This window comes from Thalassophryne amazonica, chromosome 22 (assembly GCF_902500255.1).
Source record: "Thalassophryne amazonica chromosome 22, fThaAma1.1, whole genome shotgun sequence".
Classification (NCBI taxonomy): Eukaryota; Metazoa; Chordata; class Actinopteri; order Batrachoidiformes; family Batrachoididae; genus Thalassophryne; species Thalassophryne amazonica.
This window is the reverse complement of record NC_047124.1, coordinates 37,627,278-37,650,332: the sequence shown is the minus strand read 5'-3', so window position 1 is coordinate 37,650,332 and position 23,055 is coordinate 37,627,278. Positions and strand designations below refer to the sequence as shown.

General features: G+C 50.8%; 1 protein-coding gene across 2 annotated transcripts in view; it reads left to right on the top strand.

Moving 5' to 3' along the window:
* Positions 1-23,055, top strand: part of rint1 (RAD50 interactor 1) — a 76,276-nt gene that overhangs the window by 44,072 nt on the left and 9,149 nt on the right. For both annotated transcript variants that reach the window (XM_034163452.1, XM_034163453.1), the window contains 7 exons: positions 8,988-9,213; positions 9,417-9,554; positions 16,417-16,511; positions 17,813-17,917; positions 20,411-20,631; positions 21,429-21,609; positions 22,906-23,024. In XM_034163452.1, the coding sequence (XP_034019343.1) occupies positions 8,988-9,213; positions 9,417-9,554; positions 16,417-16,511; positions 17,813-17,917; positions 20,411-20,631; positions 21,429-21,609; positions 22,906-23,024 (1,085 nt within the window). The remainder of the gene's footprint in view (positions 1-8,987; positions 9,214-9,416; positions 9,555-16,416; positions 16,512-17,812; positions 17,918-20,410; positions 20,632-21,428; positions 21,610-22,905; positions 23,025-23,055) is intronic.

Genomic DNA, 23,055 nt, shown 5'->3' with positions numbered 1-23,055 from the left:
CAAAGTATCATTCAACCCATCATTCTGTATTGTTCCTCATGTTTCTTTACCATGCTTTGTGTCATAAACCGGGCCAAACTCACACACATCACAAACATAGCTGCCAAAATCATTGGACTCTACTAACCTCAGAATTGAACAACAGTCATTATTCGTATAGCAAACTATGTAGTACAAGACACCACTCATCCACTCCACCAATTCATCACTCCACTTCCTTCAGGGCGCAGATACAGAAGCATTAAGTTTAGGAGGGCTTGCCTCGGGAGGAGCCTGATCCCTGCAGCTATAGCGGCCCTCAACAGCAAGCCTCGCTGACCAGTCGGTCTGCCACTGTACTGCTGCTGTTACTGTTGTTGTCAGTGTTATTGTGGATGTCCGTGTTGTCTATCTTGTGCTGTGCTACTGTGATATTGTTGCTGTCTGTCCTGTGATGTGCTATTGTCTGTCTTGTTATGTACAATGTATTGTACAGTCGGTGAAGACAAATTTCCCTATGGGGACCAATAAATCTAAACTAATTTAATCTCTAATCTTAAATATATTGTCTTTCTGGTGTATTCAACTGACTATAGGTTGAAAAGGATTTGAAAATCATTGTATTCTGTTTTTATTTACATTTCACACAACGTCCCAACTTCATTGGAATTGGGGTTGTACATCCATCATTCAAAAAACACCCTGCGAAAGTACGGACTAAAACTGTCTGGAGAAGGCGGGTCTCAAAAACTGTCTGACCGTGCAAGATGGACACCAGTGAGGAAAGCCACCATGTCTGGATTTTAGTCTGGTCCAGTCTTTCCAGGACAGTTGCAAACCCAGACACTGGTTCCTCACTCATCTTCTCAAGCACCGCAATCAGAGTATGTGTTTATTCCACAAATACCACAAAGTCAAGATCAGGACACCTTTTCTCACGAACAACAGCACCTCAGTCGCTGGTTTCCTCAGTCAGACCCAACGCCCAGTCCAACACTCAGTCCAACACCCACTTCAACGTCCAGTCCAACGCCCACTCCAACACTCAGTCCAGCACCCAGTCCAACACCCAATCCAACACTCAGTCAAACGCCCAGTTCAGCACCCAGTCCAATGCTCTGTCCAACACTGAGTCCAACGCCCAGTCCAGCACCCAATCCTACAGCCAGTCCAACACCCACTCCAACACTAAGTCCAACACCCAGTTCAGCGCCCAGTCCAACACTCAAACCAATGCCCAGTCCAACACTCAGTCCAACACCCAGTTCAGCGCCCAGTCCAACACCCAGTTCAGCGCCCAGTCCAACACCCACTCCAACACTCAGTCCCAGCCCAGGCCAGCACTCAGTCCAACACCTAGTCCACGCCTAGTCCAACGCTTGGTCCAACACCCAATCCTACGCCCGGTCCAATGCACAGTCCAATGCCCAATTCAACGCTCAGCTCAACACCCACTTCAACGTCCAGTCCAACGCCCACTCCAACACTCAGTCCAACGCCCAGTCCAACACCCTCTCCAACACTGTCCAACGCCCAGCCTAACACCCAATACTACGCCCAGTCCAACGCCAAATCCAACACTCCTTCCAACACCCAGTCCAACGCCCAATCCAACATTCCTTCCAACACCCAGTCCAACGCCCAATCCAACACTCAGTCCAATGCCCAGTCCAACGCTTGATCCAACACTCGGTCCAATACCCAATCCTACGCAAGGTCCAATGCACAGTCCAACACCCACTTCAACATCCAGTCCAACACCCACTCCAACACTCAGTCCAACGCCAGGTCCAACACCCACTCCAACACTCAGTCCAATGCCCAGGCCAATACTCAGGCCAACGTCCAGTTCAACACTCAGTCCAACACCAACTCCAACACTCAGTTCAACACCCAGTCCAATGCTTAGTCCAACACTCAGTCCAACGCCAGTTCAACACCCAGTCCAACGCCCACTCCAACACCCAATCCTATGCCCAGTTCAGTGCCCAGTCCAACGCTTAGTCCACACTCAGTCCAACGCCCAGTCCAACACTCAGTCCAACGCCCAGTCCAACACTCAGTCCAACGCTCAGTCCAGCACCCAATCCTACAGCTAGTCCAGCGCCCACTCCATCACTCAGTCCAACGCCCAGTTCAACACCCAGTCCAGCGCCCAGTCCAACACCCAATCCTATGCCCAGTTCAGTGCCCAGTCCAACACCTAGTCCAACACTCAGCCCAACTCCCAGTCCAATGCCCAGTCCAACACTTGGTCCAACACCCAATCCTACACCCAGTCCAACACTTGGTCCAACACCCAATCCTACGCCCAATCCTACGCCCAGTCCAACGCACGTCCATGCTCAGTCCAACGCCTAGTTCAACGCCCAGTCCAGACGCCCAGTCCAGCGCCAGTCCAGCGCCAGTCCAGCGCCCAGTCCCCCCAGTCCAACGCTCAGTCCATCGCCCAGTTCAACATTAATCCAACGCCCAGTTCAACATTAAGTCCAACGCCCAGTCCAACACTCAGTCCAACACCCATCCAACGCTGAGTCCAATGCCCAGTCGTACAGCCAGTTCAACTTCCAGTCCAGTGCCTAGTCCAACGCCCAGTCCACATAAGTCCAATGCCCAGTCCAATGTCAGTTCAACACTCAGTCCAACACCCAGTCCAACACCCACCTCCAACACCCAGTCCATGCCCAGTTCAGCACCCGTCCAATGCTCTGTCCAACACTGAGTCCAGCGCCCAGTCCACCCAATCCTACAGCCGTCCAACACCCACTCCACACTAAGTCCAACACCCAGTTCAGCGCCCAGTCCAACACTCAAACCAATGTCCAGTCCAACACTCAGTCCAACACCCAGTTCAGCGCCCAGTCCAACACCCAGTTCAGCGCCCAGTCCAACACCCACTCCAACACTCAGTCCCAGCCCAGCCAGCACTCAGTCCAACACCTAGTCCACGCCTAGTCCACGCTTGGTCCAACACCCAATCCTACGCCCGGTCCAACGCACAGTCCAATGCCCAATTCAACGCTCAGCTCAACACCCCTTCAACGTCCAGTCCAACGCCCACTCCAACACTCAGTTCCAACGCCCAGTCCAACACCCTCCCAACACTGTCCAACGCCCAGGCCAACGCCCAGCCTAACACCCAATACTACGCCCATCCAACGCCAAATCCACACTCCTTCCAACACCCAGTCCAACGCCCAATCCAACTTCCCTTCCAACACCCAGTCCAACGCCCAATCCAACACTCAGTCCAATGCCCAGTCCAACGCTGATCCAACACTCGGTCCAATACCCAATCCTACGCAAGGTCCAATGCACAGTCCAACACCCACTTCAACATCCAGTCCAACACCCACTCCAACACTCATCCAACGCCAGGTCCAACACCCACTCCAACACTCAGTCCATGCCCAGGCCAATACTCAGGCCAACGTCCAGTTCAACACTCAGTCCAACACCAACTCCAACACTCAGTTCAACACCCAGTCCAATGCCAGTCCAATGCTTAGTCCAACACTCAGTCCAACGCCAGTTCAACACTCGTCCAACACCCAGTCCAACGCCCACTCCAACACCCAGTCCAATGCCCAGTCCCATCGCTTAGTCCAACACTCAGTCCAACGCCCAGTCCAACTCAGTCCAATGCTCAGTCCACTGATCCAACGCCTAGTCCCAACGCTCAGTCCAACGCTCAGTCCACACCCAATCCTACAGCTAGTCCAGCGCCCACTCCATCACTCATCCAACGCCCAGTTCAACACCCAGTCCAGCGCCCAGTCCAACACTCAGACTAACGACCAGTCCAGCACTCAGTCCAACACCCAATCCTATGCCCAGTTCAGTGCCCAGTCCAACACCTAGTCCAACACTCAGCCCAACTCCCAGTCCAATGCCCAGTCCAACACTTGGTCCAACACCCAATCCTACACCCAGTCCAACACCCAATCCTACACCCAATCCTACGCCCAGTCCAACGCCCAGTCCAACACCCAGTCCAATGCCCAGTCCCATGCTCAGTCCAACGCCCAGTCCAACGTCCAGTCCAACGCCCAGTCCAACGCCTAGTCCAACGCCCAGTCCAACACTAAGTCCAATGCCCAGTCCAACGCTCAGTCCAACGCCCAGTCCAACGCCCAGTTCAACATTAAGTCCAACGCCCAGTCCAACACTCAGTCCAACACCCAGTCCAACGCTGAGTTCAATGCCCAGTCGTACAGCCAGTTCAACTTCCAGTCCAGTGCCTAGTCCAACGCCCAGTCCAACACTAAGTCCAATGCCCAGTCCAATGTCAGTTCAACACTCAGTCCAACACCCACTCCAACACCCAGTCCAATGCCCAGTTCAGCACCCAGTCCAATGCCCAGTCCAACGCTTAGTCCAACACTCAGTCCAACGCCCAGTCCAACACTCAGTCCAACACCCAATCCTACACCCAGTCCAACGCTCAGTCCAACACTGAGTCCAACGCCTAGTCCAACGCTCAGTCCAGCACCCAATCCTACAGCTAGTCCAGCGCCCACTCCATCACTCAGTCCAACGCCCAGTTCAACACCCAGTCCAGCGCCCCAGTCCCAACACTCAGACCAACGCCCAGTCCAGCACTCAGTCCAACACCCAATCCTACGCCCAGTTCATTGCCCAGTCCAACACCTAGTCCAACACTCAGACCCAACTCCCAGTCCAATGCCTAGTCCAACACTTGGTCCAACACCCAATCCTACGCCCAGTCCAACACTTGGTCCACGCCCAGTCCAACGCACAGTCCAATGCCCAGTCCAACACCCGGTCCAACGCCCCAGTCCAACGCACAGTCCAGTGCCCAGTCCAACACCCAGTCAATGCCCAGTCCAACACCCAGTCCAATGCCCAGTCCAACACCCAGTCCCATGCTCAGTCCATGCCCCAGCCAACACCTAGTCCAACGCCAAGTCCAACGCCCAATCCTACAGCCAGTCCAACACCCAGTCCAGTACCTAGTCCAACGCCCAGTCCAGTACCTAGTCCAACGCCCAGTCCAATGCCTAGTCCAACGCCCAGTCCAATGCCTAGTCCAATGCTCAGTCCAACACTTGTCCAACACCCAATCCTACACCCAGTCCAACACTTGGTCCAACACCCAATCCTACGCCAAGTCCAACGCCAGTTCAACATTAAGTCCAACGCCAGTCCAACACTCAGTCCAACACCCAGTCCAACGCTGAGTCCAATGCCCAGTCGTACAGCCAGTTCAACTTCCAGTCCAGTGCCTAGTCCAACGCCCAGTCCAACACTAAGTCCAATGCCCAGTCCAATGTTCAGTTCAACACTCAGTCCAACACCCACTCCAACACCCAGTCCAATGCCAGTTCAGCACCCAGTCCAATGCCAGTCCAACGCTTAGTCCAACACTCAGTCCAACGCCCAGTCCAACACTCAGTCCAACACCCAGTCCAACACCCAGTCCAACGCTCAGTCCAACACTGAGTCCAAGCCTAGTCCACGCTCAGTCCAGCACCCAATCCTACAGCTAGTCCAGCGCCCACTCCATCACTCAGTCCAACGCCCAGTTCAACACCCAGTCCAGCGCCCAGTCCAACACTCAGACCAACGCCCAGTCCAGCACTCAGTCCAACACCCAATCCTACGCCCAGTTCATTGCCCAGTCCAACACCTAGTCCAACACTCAGCCCAACTCCCAGTCCAATGCCTAGTCCAACGCCCAGTCCAACACCTAGTCCAACGCCCAGTCCAACACCCAATCCTACAGCCAGTCCAACACCCAGTCCAGTACCTAGTCCAACGCCCAGTCCAATGCCTAGTCCAACGCCCAGTCCAATGCCTAGTCCAACGCCCAGTCCAATGCCTAGTCCAATGCTCAGTCCAACACTTGGTCCAACACCCAATCCTACACCCAGTCCAACACTTGGTCCAACACCCAATCCTACGCCCAGTCCAATGCCCAGTCCAACACCCAGTCCAACGCCAGTCCAGCACCCAGTCCAATGCCCAGTCCATGCTCAGTCCAACGCCTAGTCCAACGCCCAGTCCAACACCTAGTCCAACGCCCAGTCCAACACCTAGTCCAACGCCCAGTCCAACACCCAGTCCAACGCCTAGTCCAACACCCAGTCCAACGCCTAGTCCAACACCCAGTCCAATGCCTAGTCCAACGCTCAGTCCAACGCTCAGTCCAACATTAAGTCCAACGCCCCAGTCCAACACTCAGTCCAACACCCAGTCCAACGCTGAGTCCAATGCCCAGTCGTACAGCCAGTTCAACTTCCAGTCCAATGCCAGTTCAACACTCAGTCCAACACCCACTCCAACACCCAGTCCAATGCCCAGTTCAGCACCCAGTCCAATGCCCAGTCCAACGCTTAGTCCAACACTCAGTCCAACGCCCAGTCCAACACTCAGTCCAACACCCAATCCTACACCCAGTCCAACGCCCAGTCCAACACTCAGTCCAACACCCAATCCTACACCCAGTCCAACACTCAGTCCAACACCCAATCCTACACCCAGTCCAACGCTCAGTCCAGCACCCAATCCTACAGCTAGTCCAGCGCCCAGTTCAACACCCAGTCCAGCGCCCAGTCCAACACTCAGACCAACGCCCAGTCCAGCACTCAGTCCAACACCCAATCCTACGCCCAGTTCAATGCCCAGTCCAACACCTAGTCCAACACTCAGCCCAACTCCCAGTCCAATGCCTAGTCCAACACTTGGTCCAACGCCCAGTCCAACGCACAGTCCAATGCCCAGTCCAACACCCAGTCCAATGCCCAGTCCAACACCCAGTCCATGCTCAGTCCAACGCCTAGTCCAACGCCCAGTCCAACACCTAGTCCAACGCCCAGTCCAACACCCAATCCTACAGCCAGTCCAACACCCAGTCCAGTGCCTAGTCCAACACCCAGTCCAGTGCCTAGTCCAATGCTCAGTCCAACGCCCAGTCCAACGCTCAGTCCAACGCCTAGTCCAACACTAAGTCCAACGCCCAGTCCATCACTCAGTCCAACGTCCAGTCCAATGCCTAGTCCAACGCTCAGTCCAACACTAAGTCCAACGCCCAGTCCATCACTCAGTCCAACGCCTAGTCCAACGCTCAGTCCAACGCCCAGTCCAACGCTCAGTCCAATGCCCAGTTCAACATTAAGTCCAACGCCCAGTCCAACGCTCAGTCCAACACCCAGTCCAACGCTCAGTCCAATGCCCAGTCGTACAGCCAGTTCAACTTCCAGTCCAACGCCCAGTCCAACACTAAGTCCAATGCCCAGTCCAATGCCAGTTCAACACTCAGTCCAACACCCACTCCAACACCCAGTCCAATGCCCAGTTCAGCACCCAGTCCAATGCCCAGTCCAGCGCTTAGTCCAACACTCAGTCCAACGCCCAGTCCAACACTCAATCCAACACCCAATCCTACACCCTGTCCAACACTCAGTCCAATACCCAGTCCAACGCTCAGTCCAACACTGAGTCCAACGCCTAGTCCACGCTCAGTCCAGCACCCAATCCTACAGCTAGTCTAGCGCCCACTCCATCACTCAGTCCAACGCCCAGTTCAACACCCAGTCCAGCGCCCAGTCCAACACTCAGACCAACGCCCAGTCCAGCACTCAGTCCAACACCCAATCCTACGTCCAGTTCATTGCCCAGTCCAACACCTAGTCCAACACTCAGCCCAACTCCCAGTCCAATGCCTAGTCCAACACTTGGTCCAACACCCAATCCTACGCCCAGTCCAACACCCAGTCCAACGCCCAGTCCAATGCCCAGTCCAACACCCAGTCCAATGCCCAGTCCAACACCCAGTCCATCACTCAGTCCAACACCCAGTCCAATGCCCAGTCCAACACCCAGTCCATCACTCAGTCCAACGCCCAGTCCAACGCCCAGTCCAACACCCAGTCCAACGCCCAGTCCAACACCTAGTCCAACGCCCAGTCCAACACCCAGTCCTACAGCCAGTCCAACACCCAGTCCAGTGCCTAGTCCAATGCCCAGTCCAGTGCCTAGTCCAACGCCCAGTCCAATGCCTAGTCCAACGCCCAGTCCAATGCCTAGTCCAACGCCCAGTCCAATGCCTAGTCCAATGCTCAGTCCAACGCCCAGTCCATCACTCAGTCCAACGTCCAGTCCAATGCTCAGTCCAACGCCCAGTTCAACATTAAGTCCAACGCCCAGTCCAACACCCAGTCCAACGCTGAGTCCAATGCCCAGTCGTACAGCCAGGTCAACGTCCAGTCCAATGCCTAGTCCAACGCCCAGTCCAACGCCCAGTCCAACACTCAGTCCAATACCCAGTCCAACGCTCAGTCCAACGCTCAGTCCAACGCCCAGTCCAAAAGTCAGTCCAATGCCCAGTCCAAAAGTCAGTCCAATGCCCAGTCCAATGCCAGCACTGAGCACTGTGGTTGCCAGAACATCCCTGAGGAATGCCAGAATTCAATGGGGAAAAAGTCAGAAACTGCCCAGCTCTCACAGTACCTGTGTTTCAACTGGTTATGACATTTGACAGGAGTGGGGGAAAAACAACTCAAGGTAGTCATGGTATCACAGTATGTCATTTTCTGGTAATCAGTGAAATGTATTGTAGTCCTAATCGCAGCATTACCTGCCGTCTCCTTCATTTCAAACAGCCACAGGAAAAATTAAAATCATGATGAGCTGCAAAATATTTCTAAGTTTGAGCACAGATGATTATTTTCTGAACTTGATGACATCCAGAGGGTGTAAGAATAAGAATGGGGCAGATCCTTATCTTTATGTTTAAAGGTTGAGATGCAGTGACTGGTCACAAGGTAAACGTGTGGTGGACCGAGGCGGCACCAGCACAGGCCGTGTCACAGTCTCTCGGCCACCTGTCTGGCTGCTGTGCTCCGAGCGGCCCGCTGTACCAACGGAGTTTATTGAATTTTTTTGTGCCATTTTATGATTTGAACATTTCAGTAGAAAGAACAGGAAGTAGGTCACATGTGGACTGTTACCAGCTGACATTCATTTTTGTGGGTGTTTGAATGTAGGTGGAGCTGTGTCGAGGTCTTTTGTCCCTCGTCCAGGAGAAGGTCAGCAGCGACACTGCCAGGTTGCTGTATGATGACGTGCTCTTCTGCCACCTGGTGGAGGAGGTGTTGCAGTTTGAGAAGGAGCTGAGAACCAACCTGTCCTTCCCAGCAGCCCACCCAGGCTTGCTTCACCTACTTCTGGAGGACACAGTCCTTCAAAAATGGCTTGCTGTTGAGAAGAAGTGTAAGGAAACCTCTGACCTTGCAAATGTTAGCGTTGTCTCAGTGTACAGAAGGCTACATATTTCAGTGGAGGTGAAACAGCAAACACAACACCAGTCTGTCTTGAAGAGCCCAGACGTGGCTTGGAACAAATTCCTCACAGACAAAATGTCATCAGATGTTTTCTGTTGCTTAGATAATCAGGCCGTGTTGTGTGTCCCACAGTGGCATTGGAGAAGGTGGACACCATGCTGTCTGCTGATGGAGCGTGGAGTTCGCAGTACAAAGACATCAGTGATATGGATGAGTTCAAGGCTCCAGACTGTGCTGAGACCTTCATGACCCTGCTGCAGGTCATCACCGGTAAGACTACTTCCTGGAGCAGTTCTCTGCCCTGCCACCATTTTCAACAGGACCTTTGGTCCTCCAAATGTATATATGCAATGAGACCCCGGGATGGGAGTCTATAACTCCCCTTGAACAGGACACCAGGCTGCTTCCTCAGCCAAGGCTGGTACCCACTTACAGTTGGGGGACTAAGACAATTCAAAGGAAGCGTTTTCACCAGGTGCCAAGACGAGGAATCAAACTAGGTCTTTGTATTCTAAACAATAGCATTGAAGCACCCTTTGTTCCGACAAACTGTGTAATGACATTATTTCCAACAGCCAAAGTGTTTTTCTACATTGTATCTTCTGTGAAATAATAGTTTTCATATCTGCAATAACAACAGACATGGATATGCTCATGAAAGGTCAATATTGGCAGGTGGATTAGTGGTTAGCACTGGTGCATCACAGCAAGAAGGCCGTGGGATCACTTCCGGCCTTTCTGTGTGGAGTTTGCATGTTCTCCCCGTGTCTGTGTCTCACAATCAAAACTGTCTTACTTAAGCCTGGTTCACACGACAGGATTTTAAAATTATCTTTAAGTTTCCAAAACCTGAGAGACCACACACATGAAGATAAAAAAATCATGGATCTAACAGTTTTGGTCGTACAGTGTGTGGTGTTCAGCCACACGATGAGGACAACAACACCACACACGAACAGACTTCACACACCAACATTCCCAGGTCAGACAGGAAATCTTACAAAATCTCTCGAGATTAAACGTGACTTCAGAGTAAACAAACGGAGATACTTGTGGACTATTTAAAACAGAGGGGAAAAAAGCAATACAAAAAGAAAAAGAAAAGGCGTTCTTTAAAGGAGTGGAGACAGCGCGACCACCAGACTTTCTGGTAAGTCAGAACAGCTGTTTTGAGTTTATTTTCCGCATCCGTACGTCCGTCACCTCGCTTTCTGATTGGCTGCACGTCACATTCAGCAGGCTGCTCGTTTGTGGTCGAGGACAAAACACACACTGCGATATCGGGCCAAAAAAACCACATGTTGAATATACCCGATTTGCTATTGGAGCGCTCCTGGCGTCCTTCCAAGCAGATCAGAGTGCTCTGAACACACCACACATGGCAGGAACATCTGATAAGATTATCTGTAGCATCATCACGATTGTCGGGGCGTCCTTAAGAGTGTCGGAAGGGGAAGATCGGGTCCGATATCGGTCTTATTATCCTGCCGTGTGAACCCGGCCTTATAGTCTGCTCCTTTCTCTGCCCTGACCAAGGCAGAGTCTCGACATCTGGAGTTGGTCCTCCTGATCCTTCTGTGTTACCTGTTCCAAACAAACCAAAGCTCCATTCCAAGCTACTGTCCCTCATGAGCATACTTGGTTCTTATGGTCTTCGGGGTAATCATTGTAAGGATACTCAACAAACCTCCAGCAAGTAAAAGTCAACTCAGTTCTGAGACAGTGAACTGGTTGCCACATCCACCAGAACTATTCTTCCTTCTGAAAGGCAACCACCCAGTCAGGCAACAAGACACACATGAATAATACAACACAAAAATCTTAGAAATTTAATTTGACTTCTAAACCACATTAACATTAAGCACTGGAACAACTGGAGCACAAGTTGAAGGAGAAGGAAAAGAATGGCCAGAACCCGAAGACAGTGAAAGACCGAGACTTGGTGCAACAAGGGACAGTGGCCTGGTTACATATTTATGTATCTATAACTTGAGCTCTGTATCAACCACAGAAGGGAAAACCTGTGCTGCTTAAGCCCCTCCTAGACAGGTGTGCACCGTAACATGCATGCTGATATTCGCATTTACGCATTTTGCGTTTCTGCATTTTATCATTGTGTAATATTTGCCCAGTTAAGGTTTTTAATGACTTCCTGGACTCTGCCATCAAAAGTGTGTCTGTATGTGGTGTAAGTGTTGATCTTTAAACACATTAATTGCTCTCAGCAGTGGCGTTCATGTCTCTGGGTCCTCAGCCTTTGAGATCCAGAGATGCCTGGGAAAATCTTACGGAGTTTTTATCAGGTTTGGTCAATGGATGAGGCAGGACGCAAATGCAGGACTCAGACAAATGGCTCTGTATATAGAAACAGTTTACTGAAGCAGTAAGCGGGGGTCAAAAAGGCAGTCCAACAAGAGCAGCAGTACTAGAAACATCTGGCGTAGGCGTGGTCGAGGATACAAGCAGATGGTCAAAACACACGTGAGGCAAGCAGGTCGAGAATACACAAAACAGAGCTGGAGAGAAGGCACTAGGCGCATCAGTCTGGCGAAGGACAAGGCAAACTGAGGAGCTATATATACACCCAGGTGATGAGGTGCAAATTGAGAGTAGGTGTGCATGTGGCCAGAGCGACAGACAAGAGCGATAGAGACAGACAGACCCATGCAGGGAAAACCCAACAAGAGAATAAACAGACAGGAAAGCAACAAAACCAAGGAAATCTAACAGAATGTACAAAACCAAACCACAGCAAGAAAATAAAAACAGACAAAACTCACATCCTGACAGTTTTGAGGTCACTGGATTTTTCAGAAGAATGAAGGTCGCAGTCTTTAGGATTATGGTGCTTCTTGTCTTACTGTATAGTTGTCAACTTGTACTTAACCAGTGACCTAAGGCAATGACTGGATGTCTTTGGTTCCAGGTCTCTGTGGAGGATCCTTGGGTCCCACTGGCCTGTCAAACGAATGAGTCCTTTGTAAGACTTAGGTGAGGTGGTTCATTTGTATTAGGGTTAGGGTTATGTCCAACAAGAAACAACCGGACAATTGACTTACTGTTTGTTAATGTGAGGGATGCATACAGAGTCACACTCCTCCTCCCTCTATGGAAGTCTGACCACAAACTGGTCCACCTACAGCCACAGTATACCCCTGTGTTCCAAAGCCAGCTGGTAACCACTCGCTCTGCCAGGAGGTGGTCTCCTTATGTGGAAAGTGCCCTGAGAGACTGCGACAACACCACGGTTTGGGATGAGCTGATCAGCTGCACAGTGAGGATGTAGAGGGGTTGACACACTGACAGATGTATTATCTTAACATCTGTGCAGACGTGGTCTCCCCAACCAAGACTGTCTGCTGTTACCCCACTAACAAACCATGGGTAATGCGGGAGGTCAAAGCTGTCCTCAACAGGAAGAAGGCGACCTTCAAGAGCTGAGACATGAAGGCAATGAAGGCAGCACGGTGGGAAGTAAAATTCTGCATGAGGACAGCAAAGGACAGCTACAGGAGAAAGATGGAGCAGAAGCTGAAATAATAAACATGAGGAAACATGAGGAAGGTCTGGTAAGGTGTGAAAACCATCACAGGCCATAAAACAAAGACCAGAGATACAGGGGGGACAACAATGGAGAGGGCGAACAAAAGCCTCTTCCTTGACTTCCTTAAACCCCAGGTGCAACACACCCAGGACTCTCTGCAGTTTGCATATAGTGCAGGTGTTGGTGCTGGAGGATGTCATCCTCTACCTGCTACACAGAGTCCACCACCAGGATAAGGGAAACTGCACAGTGAGGATTCTCTTCCTGGACTTCTTGAGAGCCTTCAACACCATACAGCTCCTTGTGCTCCAGGACAAACTGAACAGGATGTGAGTGAACCCCCTGCCTAGTCACTTGGATCTCCAGCTGCCTCACCAACAGGCTGCAGTCAGGCGAAGGGACACCATGTCCGACACTGTAATCAGCAGCACTGTTGCACCCCTGGGCACGGTGCTGGCCCCTCTTCTCTTCATCCTGTACACCTCAGCCTTCTGCTACAACTCTGCGGCTCCTCTCCTGTGGAACCAGCTCCCAATTCAGATCAGGGAGACAGACACCCTCTCTACTTTTAAGATTAGGCTTAAAACTTTCCTTTTTGCTAAAGCTTATAGTTAGGGCTGGATCAGGTGACCCTGAACCATCCCTTAGTTATGCTGCTATAGACGTAGACTGCTGGGGGGGTTCCCATGATGCACTGTTCTTTCTCTTTTTTGCTCTGTATGCACCACTCTGCATTTAATCATTAGTGATCGATCTCTGCTCCCCTCCACAGCATGTCTTTTTCCTGGTTCTCTCCCTCAGCCCCAACCAGTCCCAGCAGAAGACTGCCCTTCCCTGAGCCTGGTTCTGCTGGAGGTTTTTTCCTGTTAAAAGGGAGTTTTTCCTTCCCACTGTAGCCAAGTGCTTGCTCACAGGGGGTCGTTTGACCGTTGGGGTTTACATAATTATTGTATGGCTTTTGCCTTACAATATAAAGCGCCTTGGGGCAACTGTTTGTTGTGATTTGGCGCTATATAAAAAAATTGATTGATTGATTGATTGAACTCTGAACTATGTCAGATCTGGACGTTTGTGTATAACACAGCCATTGTTGGATGCATCAGGGATGACAGAGAGGAGGAGTACAGGAGCCCAGTGAAGGACTTTGCTACTTGGTGCCACACAAACCATCTTCACCTCAAAGACAAAGGAGCTGGTCGTTGACTTTGGGAAGTCAAGACCAAGTCCACGACCAGATCTGATCGAGGCAACTGAGGTGGAGGCTGTGGATTCCTACAAGTACCTTGGGCTGTGGCTGGACGCAAACTTGGCTGGAAAACCCACACCAACCACCTCTACAGGAAGGGACAGAGCAGGCTGGACTTTCTGAGGAGGCTGCAGTCATTTGACATCTGTAGGAAACTCCTGTGGATGTTCTTCCAGTCTGTCTCTTTTACACTTTGGTGTGCTAGGGGAGCAGCACATCCAAGAAGGACACATCCAGGATGGACAAACTGATCAGGCGGGCTGGTTCTGTGGTTGGCATGAAGCTGGACTCTCTGGTGATGGTGACAGAGAAGAGAACACTGGACAAACTGCTGGACATTATGGATGTTGCCAGTCACCCTCTGCACACCGTCACCAACAACCAGAGGAGCCTCTTCAGCCACAGACTGCTCCTTCCCAAATACAGGACCAACAGACTGAAAAACCCCTTTGTCCCTCAGGCCATCAGACTGTACAACTCCTCACTTAGGGGGAGGAGGAGGAACAGGAAGACAAAGGATGGGAAAGAGATACCAGACATACCAGTATGTCTGGTGTTTATATTGTGTATGTATATTGCAAACTGTTTTTTTTTCTTTGTTTTGTTTTTACTTTCACTTTTGATACTCTGTGTGCTTCTCACCCTTTGTGCTGCTATACAGTGCTGTTGGAACCTCAATCTCCCTGAGGGAGTCTTCCCAAGGGATCAGTAAAGTTCTGTCTGATCTAATCTCTGATTTCATGAGGGAACATCCGCTACGATATTTTGTCCATGTGGTGTGTTTCTCTGGACATGATGATCCAACACACATTCAGTGTTGAGGACAAGAGATAACTGTCATGTTCTGCCCCGTACCTGGTTTATGTCATGGTTTTGTAACATTTGTTTCCACATTGTTCATTTATCCACTGTCTTTGATCACCTGTTTGTTTAGCTTGTCATATGTTGAATTATCCGTTTATGATACTTTTAACACATGAGTTCCATTGTAGTTTAGTCTTAGCCTTTATTTTCTTGTTGAGCTCTTTTCGGTTCTTACATTTGTTTCTTGTTTATTCTTTGTTCTTTTGTGTTGGGTTTTCTTTATTTTATTTCTTATTTATTAGGACTTGGGTTTTGTTCATATTTGGTTTTGGTGTTCTCTTCTAATCATTGTGGTTTTAAGTTCATCATCTTGTCAGGTCCTGTTCACTTTGCATTTGTCTAACTGCACTATCTTGCACCAGCTTCTCTCACCTTCATTCCAATTTTGTCAGCTCTGTCTTACTGCATTCTCTTGCCTCCTGTCTTCCCTCATCTTTGATTCATCCGGCCACACCCCCTTCCTGAATGTTCTCCACACCTATGTCTAATTTTCCCTAATTACCACCAGTACATTTAAACCCCGCTTGTTCTCGGCCAGTTCATCTGACCTTTTTGTCTGTGTTCCAGCCTCCATAGCTTTGTCTTGCGTTTGTTCAGTTTCCTGCCAGTGTATGACCCCGTCTTGTTTTTTAGACCTTGCTCTTGTCTTTGCCGACCTGTGATTTGGAACATTGCTTGTTGTATGACCTTGTCTCTGCCCACCTCTGCCTTGCTGCCTGCCTACCTGTGTACCGTACCCTTGCCTGTTTCTTGGACAAAGCCTTTTTGAACTATCCAACACCTGCTTTTGTGAGTTTGCATTTGTCATAGCCTCTGGTTTGTGCCATGCCACCCTTGCTGCCTGACAGTAATAAGGTAACAAGAGGTAACAAGAGAACTCAGTCCGCAGGGGAACTGGGTAAAGAAGACCTTGGCCCAGGCTATAGTTTGGGTCCTTTACTTGATAACATGTCAGCATGTGCCTCTGTTTGAGTCTTTGGGCTCAGTGATGGAGAGCGATGTGCCAGTCCCTCTGTGGGACTGATCGTCTCTTCATCAGTGGACGGGATATCTACATCCAGGTTGCCTGTGCGTGGATTTATTTAACTTGGGAATGGTAAATGTACTGCATTTATTTAGTGCTTTTCCATCTGCATCAGATGCTCAAAGCGCTTTACAAGTAATGCCTCACATTCATCCATTCACACAAACATGGTGCTGCCATAAAAGGTGCTCACTACACACTGGGAGCAACTTGTAGATTAAGGATCTTGCCCAAGGGCCTTTAGAGATTTTCCGGTCTGGCTGGGGTTGGATCCGGTCACCAATGGAGAGCACTGTTCAGTGGGATAACAGATTTTTCTTTTGTTTTAAACTGAAACTATCATTAAAAAGAAGTCTTTCACTCCAGCATGATAACCGTCGACACCATGTGTGAGAACATCTATATTTTCCAGACTTCTGTCCTTCTTATCCTGCTGTCATCCTCTTGTCCTCAGAGCGGTATCGGTCCCTGCCATGTCCTTCTGCACAGCTCAAGTTCCTGGAACTACAGAAGGAACTGGTGGATGATTTCCGCATCAGACTCACCCAGGTAATGTCTGTGGATGGAGACACAGAGTCACAGAGAAGCTGCTGTCTTGTGAAAGACACTTCCTGTCTCTGCCGTCTGTCTTTGCTTTTTATCTCACTGATTGGTTGGATCATCGAGGGCTTGTCGCAGCGACACAGTGTAGAGCGAGACGGAGGCGAGTGGCCTCTTCCATCTCGCTGGTGTTGTGTGGCGCGTAGACCTGGCGCACGATAAAGGCTGTACTCACACCAGTCTGTTGGCTTCAAAAATAAAATGTGCTGTTGATTATGGACTTAAATTCACATACGACAGTAAAAATGGCTGATTGTCGACTGTTTCCAAGATATTTATGTTTTTACATTTTACGGCTGAATGATATCGGGTTGGTAGTTGAGTTTTCATGATAAATGATAAAACATGTTACTCGTGTTAATATTTCACCTGTTTTCCTTTTGTGACACTTTAAAAATCAACAAAAAGTTCTATTTGAACCCTCTGTGTATCTCAGCAGCAACACATGTTAAAAACGAGAGCCAGTCAACAGAATCAAACATCTTTTACCTTCTGTTGCCCAAAGTTAATGGCGGGGGGAGGTCATGGGATCGATTCCCACCTGTGTCCTTTCTGTGTGGAGTTTGCATGTTCTCCCCGTGTTTGTGTGGTTCCCTCTGGGTGCTCCGGCTTCCTCCCACATTCAAAGACATGCAGGCTTGGAGATTTGAAAACTTTAAGTTCACTGTAGGTGTGAATGTGTTTGCTTGTGTGTATGTGACCCTGTGACAGACTGGCATCGCCCTGTGACTGCCGGGATAGGCTCCGCCCCACGTGACCCTTAACTGGTGTAAGTGAGTACAGAACATGGATGGATGTCTGAAGCCTGCCTGTAGTTGTGAGATGTTTTGAGTCCATTCTACCCTTTAAGCTTCTACTTGCAGTAAATGTCACGTTTAGCATTGAGGTGAAGTTTTGACACAACACTAAGTGTTGGAACTTTCTGGATTTGAGAATTCGCTGGAAGTACGTTCATTGGTAGAAAGGATTTGGAACGACACAAGATGACTTATTTCATTGTCCTATTTTGACTGTAAAAACGTTCTGGGTTGTGTACCATTTTGGGTTGAGGTGAATCTTTGACAGTTTCCTCAATTCAAGGCTAAATGTTATAAATCGTGGTCCAACGGATTCAGAACATGTTGAAATGCAGTTTTTGACTGTAGTTGCTCTTAAATTTTTGGTTTGAGGAACAACACTGAAAAAAAAGCAGCAGCCACAAAGAGAACGTCACAGATGAGAAATGAGAAAAATGTCTTCTCTGTCTTCAGGTCATGAAGGAGGAGTCTCGCTGCCCGCTGGGTGCCCGATACTGCGCCATTCTGAACGCCGTCAACTACATTTCCACCATCCTGGCAGACTGGGGAGACAATGTGGTGTGTCCACTTCTTTCAGTTACTGACTGAGAGCGTTTTTCTGATGCTAGCAGGAGGCGTCGGTCAGAAGCTCTCTGTGGAGTGTCGCGTCTCCACGTGCACACGTGTTCTGTGCACACCAGCACCAGCTTCACAGTAAAAATACAAGTACATGCAGATTTTGCCTGAAGGCTGTATGAGCTGCTGAAATGATTTCAGTATTCATCTTTTACACACGAATTAAACAAATCATAAGAAGGATTTATGCTGCATGCAGGGGGTCGCTTTTTGAGCACGATAGAGTTTTTTTTTTTTTTTGCCGGTGTCCACTCCATGGTTCCGTGGTTGTGGGCTCTGTGGTTGTTGACTCCGTGGGTGTGGACTCTGAGTGTGGGCTACGTGTTTGTGGACTCCGTGAGTGTCAACTTTGTGGGTGTGGACTCTGTGGATGTGGACTCCGTGGGTGTGGACTCTGTGGGTGTGAGCTCTGTGGGTGTGGACTCTATGGGTGTGGACGCCGTGTGTGTGGACTCTGGGTGTGGACTCCGTGGCGGTGGGCTCTGTGGGTGTCGACTCCGTGGGTGTGGGCTCTGTGGGTGTCGACTCCGTGGGTGTGGGCTCTGTGGGTGTCGACTCTATGGGTGTGGACGCCGTGTGTGTGGACTCTGTGGGTGTGGACTCTGTGTGTGTGGACTCTGTGGGTGTGGACTCTGTGGGTGTGGACTCTGTGGGTGTGGGCTCTGTGGGTGTCGACGCCGTGTGTGTCGACGCCGTGTGTGTCGACTCTGTGGGTGTCGACGCCGTGTGTGTGGACTCTGTGGGTGTGGACTCTGTGGGTGTGGATTCCGTGGGTGTGGACTCTGTGGGTGTGGGCTCCGTGGGTGTCGACTCTGTGGGTGTGGGCTCTGTGGGTGTCGACTCTGTGGGTGTCGACTCTGTGGGTGTCGACTCTGTGGGTGTCGACTCTGTGGGTGTCGACTCTGTGGGTGTCGACTCTGTGGGTGGGCTCTATGGGTGTCGACTCTGTGGGTGTGGACGCCGTGTGTGTGGACGCCGTGTGTGTGGACTCTGTGGGTGTGGACGCCGTGTGTGTGGACTCTGTGGGTGTGGACGCCGTGTGTGTCGACTCTGTGGGTGTGGACGCCGTGTGTGTGGACTCTGTGGGTGTGGGCTCCGTGGGTGTCGACTCTGTGGGTGTGGACGCCGTGTGTGTCGACTCTGTGGGTGTGGACGCCGTGTGTGTCGACTCTGTGGGTGTGGACGCCGTGTGTGTCGACTCTGTGGGTGTCGACTCTGTGGGTGTCGACGCCGTGTGTGTGGACGCCGTGTGTGTGGACGCCGTGTGTGTGGACGCCGTGTGTGTGGACTCCATGGTTGTCTCTGTGGGTGTGGGCTCTGTGGGTGTCGACTCTATGGGTGTGGACGCCGTGGGTGTCGACTCTGTGGGTGTCGACTCTATGGTTGTGGACGCCGTGTGTGTGGACTCTGGGTGTGGACTCTGGGTGTGGACTCCGTGGTTGTGGGCTCTGTGGGTGTCGACTCCGTGGGTGTGGGCTCTGTGGGTGTCGACTCTATGGGTGTTGACTCTATGGGTGTTGACGCCGTGTGTGTGGACGCCGTGTGTGTGGACTCCGTGTGTGTGGACTCCGTGTGTGTCGACGCCGTGTGTGTGGACGCCGTGTTTGTGGGCTCTGTGGGTGTGGACTCCGTGGGTGTCGACTCTATGGGTGTGGACGCCGTGGGTGTCGACTCTGTGGGTGTGGGCTCTGTGGGTGTCGACTCTGTGGGTATGGGCTCTGTGGGTGTGGATGCCGTGTGTGTCGACTCTGTGGGTGTGGACGCCGTGTGTGTCGACTCTGTGGGTGTGGACGCCGTGTGTGTGGACGCCGTGGGTGTGGACGCCGTGGGTGTGGACGCCGTGGGTGTGGACGCCGTGGGTGTGGACGCCGTGGGTGTGGACGCCGTGTGTGTGGACGCCGTGTGTGTGGACGCCGTGTGTGTGGACGCCGTGTGTGTGGACGCCGTGTGTGTGGACGCCGTGGTTGTCTCTGTGGGTATCGACTCCTTGGTAGTTGTGGGTTCTTTCTTTTCTTTTTCTCGTTAAGGGTCTCAACAGAAATGTCACCACATCTGTGTCACATGCAAAAGTGCACTGTGTGTGTATGTTCATGTGTGTGTGTCCCTGCGTGCCGCTGTGCCTGTAACATGTCGAGATGTCATTTGCATGTTGAACTGTTGAGCGCCTCAGGGACGCTGCTTTTCTCTGCAACACAGCACTCTTTCCCACACACACACAGGCACACACACACACACAGAGACACTGGTCTGAACAAACCACTAATTCAGCGAGTCGGCATTTCAGGTGTTCTTGTTGGTGGCCACAACGCCTCCACTGCCTGAGTGACTCCCACACCGCCTGGCCTTTTTGAGATTTGAAGCACAGGTCTGATGGTCCTGAGGGCCTGGACAGGACTTAGTCCTTCATGTCTGCCATTAATTTGTGTCTTCTGACAGTTTTTCCTGCAGCTCCAGCAGGCAGCAGTATCGCTTGGCGAGGACTCGGTACTCAGAGGCCTGGGGATGATGGAGGTGGGTCGTCTTGCATCTCTGGAGGGTTCTCTCTTTGAAAGCCTGTTGGCTTTGCTGGATCGACTGAAAGCAGACATGATGGGAAGACTGCTTGATGGAATCATGAGAGAAATCCGAGAAAAGGCCCGACCGTACTGCCAGGACAGGTGGGCTGGGCGTCCTGTGTGGCATATTAACACCCAGGTGTGTGTGTGTGTGTGTGTGTGTGTGTGTGTGTGTGTGTGTGTGTGTGTGTGTGTGTGTGTGTGTGTGCCACAGCCAGGTGAGCTGGGTGCATGTCCTTGGACGTTTTCAGTTTCTGGGGTCTTGTGGTACCTGCTTGCTGGATCGTGACCACAGAAATTCACCGGGTGGACAAAATGCTGCAGTTGTCGTCCCATTAGAAAGCAAGTGATCCTCCTCATCTGAGTCTCACTAAGCACCTGTTCACTTGACCCAAACGTGTTCCATGGTACTCAAGGATCCTCCAAAGAGATCTGGTACCAAAGACATCCGGTGCTTGCCGTTGGTCACTGGTTGACATGAACAGAATAAAGGTGTTTTTCCACAGCATGTAAAAGCTCTGTGGGCCACAAACAAAGTCTGAGGTCACAGGTTGTGGATCTGGACCAGCACCTCTGCAGGCTGTGGGTCAGGCACTGATACCATGGTCCACTTGATGAGGTAAGTCTGGTAAGAGGACCCACTTCTGAAAAAGGCAATCAAACCTTTGTCCTTTCGTGCACCCTGAGGATTTGACTTCTATCCCAGGTGCCCTGGCTGTTCAGGAACATCCACTCAGCACAGACACTGAACACACTGTCCAGCTGTTTCTGTGCCCACTTTAGGTTCACTCTGCAGAACAACCTGTGGTCCTTTTCATGTCTGAATTTCAGGTCTACAGTCCACAAAGACCGTAAAGTTCAACCCAGATGTTGTCTTTCTTGTTCCGTTCTGTTTCTAGGTGGTTGTCCCTGCCTTCTCAGTATGACCAGTCCACCATGTCCCTGTCCAGCTCGGCGTGTCCAATGATGCTTTGTGTGAGTGACAGACTGTTGAATCTCCATCAGGTCTTAAGTCTTCCTCTGTTCCAGGTGGCCTGGCAGGGCCTGGCTGAGAAGCTCAACAACTTCCTCTACCAAGATGTAAGAACTGAACTTCTGCCTCATCCACTTTAGTGCTTCAGGTTCCTCTTGATTCCAGGCAGAGCTCTTGCACTGTATAAAAAACAGACCAGTGTAGATTACCGAAACCAGTCCATCGTAACCATAGAAAAACACAGTGTTGAGGGGGTATTTGTGCATGCACTCAAAACAACAATGTCGAGTAAAATTTGATCATGTTGCTATTACCAGCTAAAAACTGTTCACTTTCATGGAACATGATTCTGAAAATGTTTGTCAAATGTAGTTTAGTTTTGTGAGTGCATGTAACTGCTGGGTTTGGAAGAAGGAGATGAAGTTACATATTATAGGTCCTGAGGCCCTTTATCTCCAGACTCCATGGCCTTAATGACTCCCCGTGGACAGGATGCCAGTCCGATGCAGGTGACTTCCCCAGGCACAGCTGGGTGGACTCAGACTATGCAGACTGAGTGTCTTGTTTGAGGACACAGGCAGGAAGTGGCAGGAAGTGTTCTCTGCTTGAGGACACAAGCAGAGAACAAATTAAAACAACTAAAACAGAGCGAAGTCTCATACTGTGTTAAAAGCCAGTGAATAAGAGTGGGTTTTAAGATAGATTTTAAAGGCAGACAGTGAGGAGGCCTAATGTGCAGGTAGATCAGTCCAAACTTTAGGAGCTGCAACAGAAAACGCTCGATCCCCTCTGAGCGTTCGCTTGGACCTCGGTACCTCAAGAAGCAGCTGATCAGCTGAGCGGAGGCACCAGAGATGGGACTGGGTGTCTTCTTCTGCAACCCTCCCATCCTGTACACCGGCATGGACTCCCAAAATTTCCTGTATATTTGTTCTGTAGTTTGTGTCTGTATCATGGCCCAAGCAGAGGGTCACCCCTTTGAGTCTGGTCTGCTTGAGGTTTCTTCCTCAGAGGGAGTTTTTCTTACCACTGCTGCTCTGGGGGTTGGTAAGGTTAGACCTTACTCGTGTGAAGTGCCTTGAGGCCACTTTGTTGTGATTTGGCGCTACATAAATTAAAATAAATTGTTGTAGAAAAGCTTCAGGTATCTGTGGATGATGACTGCAGTTTGAAGCAGAAGCGAGATGATAATCGGTGAATCGATGCTGATGCTCAGAAATGACGCATGCGCAGTGAAGGCAGGGCGGGGCGGTTCTTAGGGGGTTCCGTCGGGTCGGTGACAGCGGGCCCGTCGTGTCGTGGATGTGGAAGTGTGCACCAGACCTCAGCTGCTGAGATGTGATGAATGTTCTGTCTTTATCTGTGAGCGTTCTGTTCGATTTAGCTGCTCTTCTTTCTCTCAGGTGATCCTGTCCAATCATTTCAGTGACAGTGGAGCAGCTCAGCTTCAGTTCGACATGAGTCGAAACCTCTTTCCTCTGTTCGGTCACTACTGTAAAAGACCTGAGAACTTCTTTAAGCAGTAAGTGTCCACGCTGCCTCTGCCTAGTTAC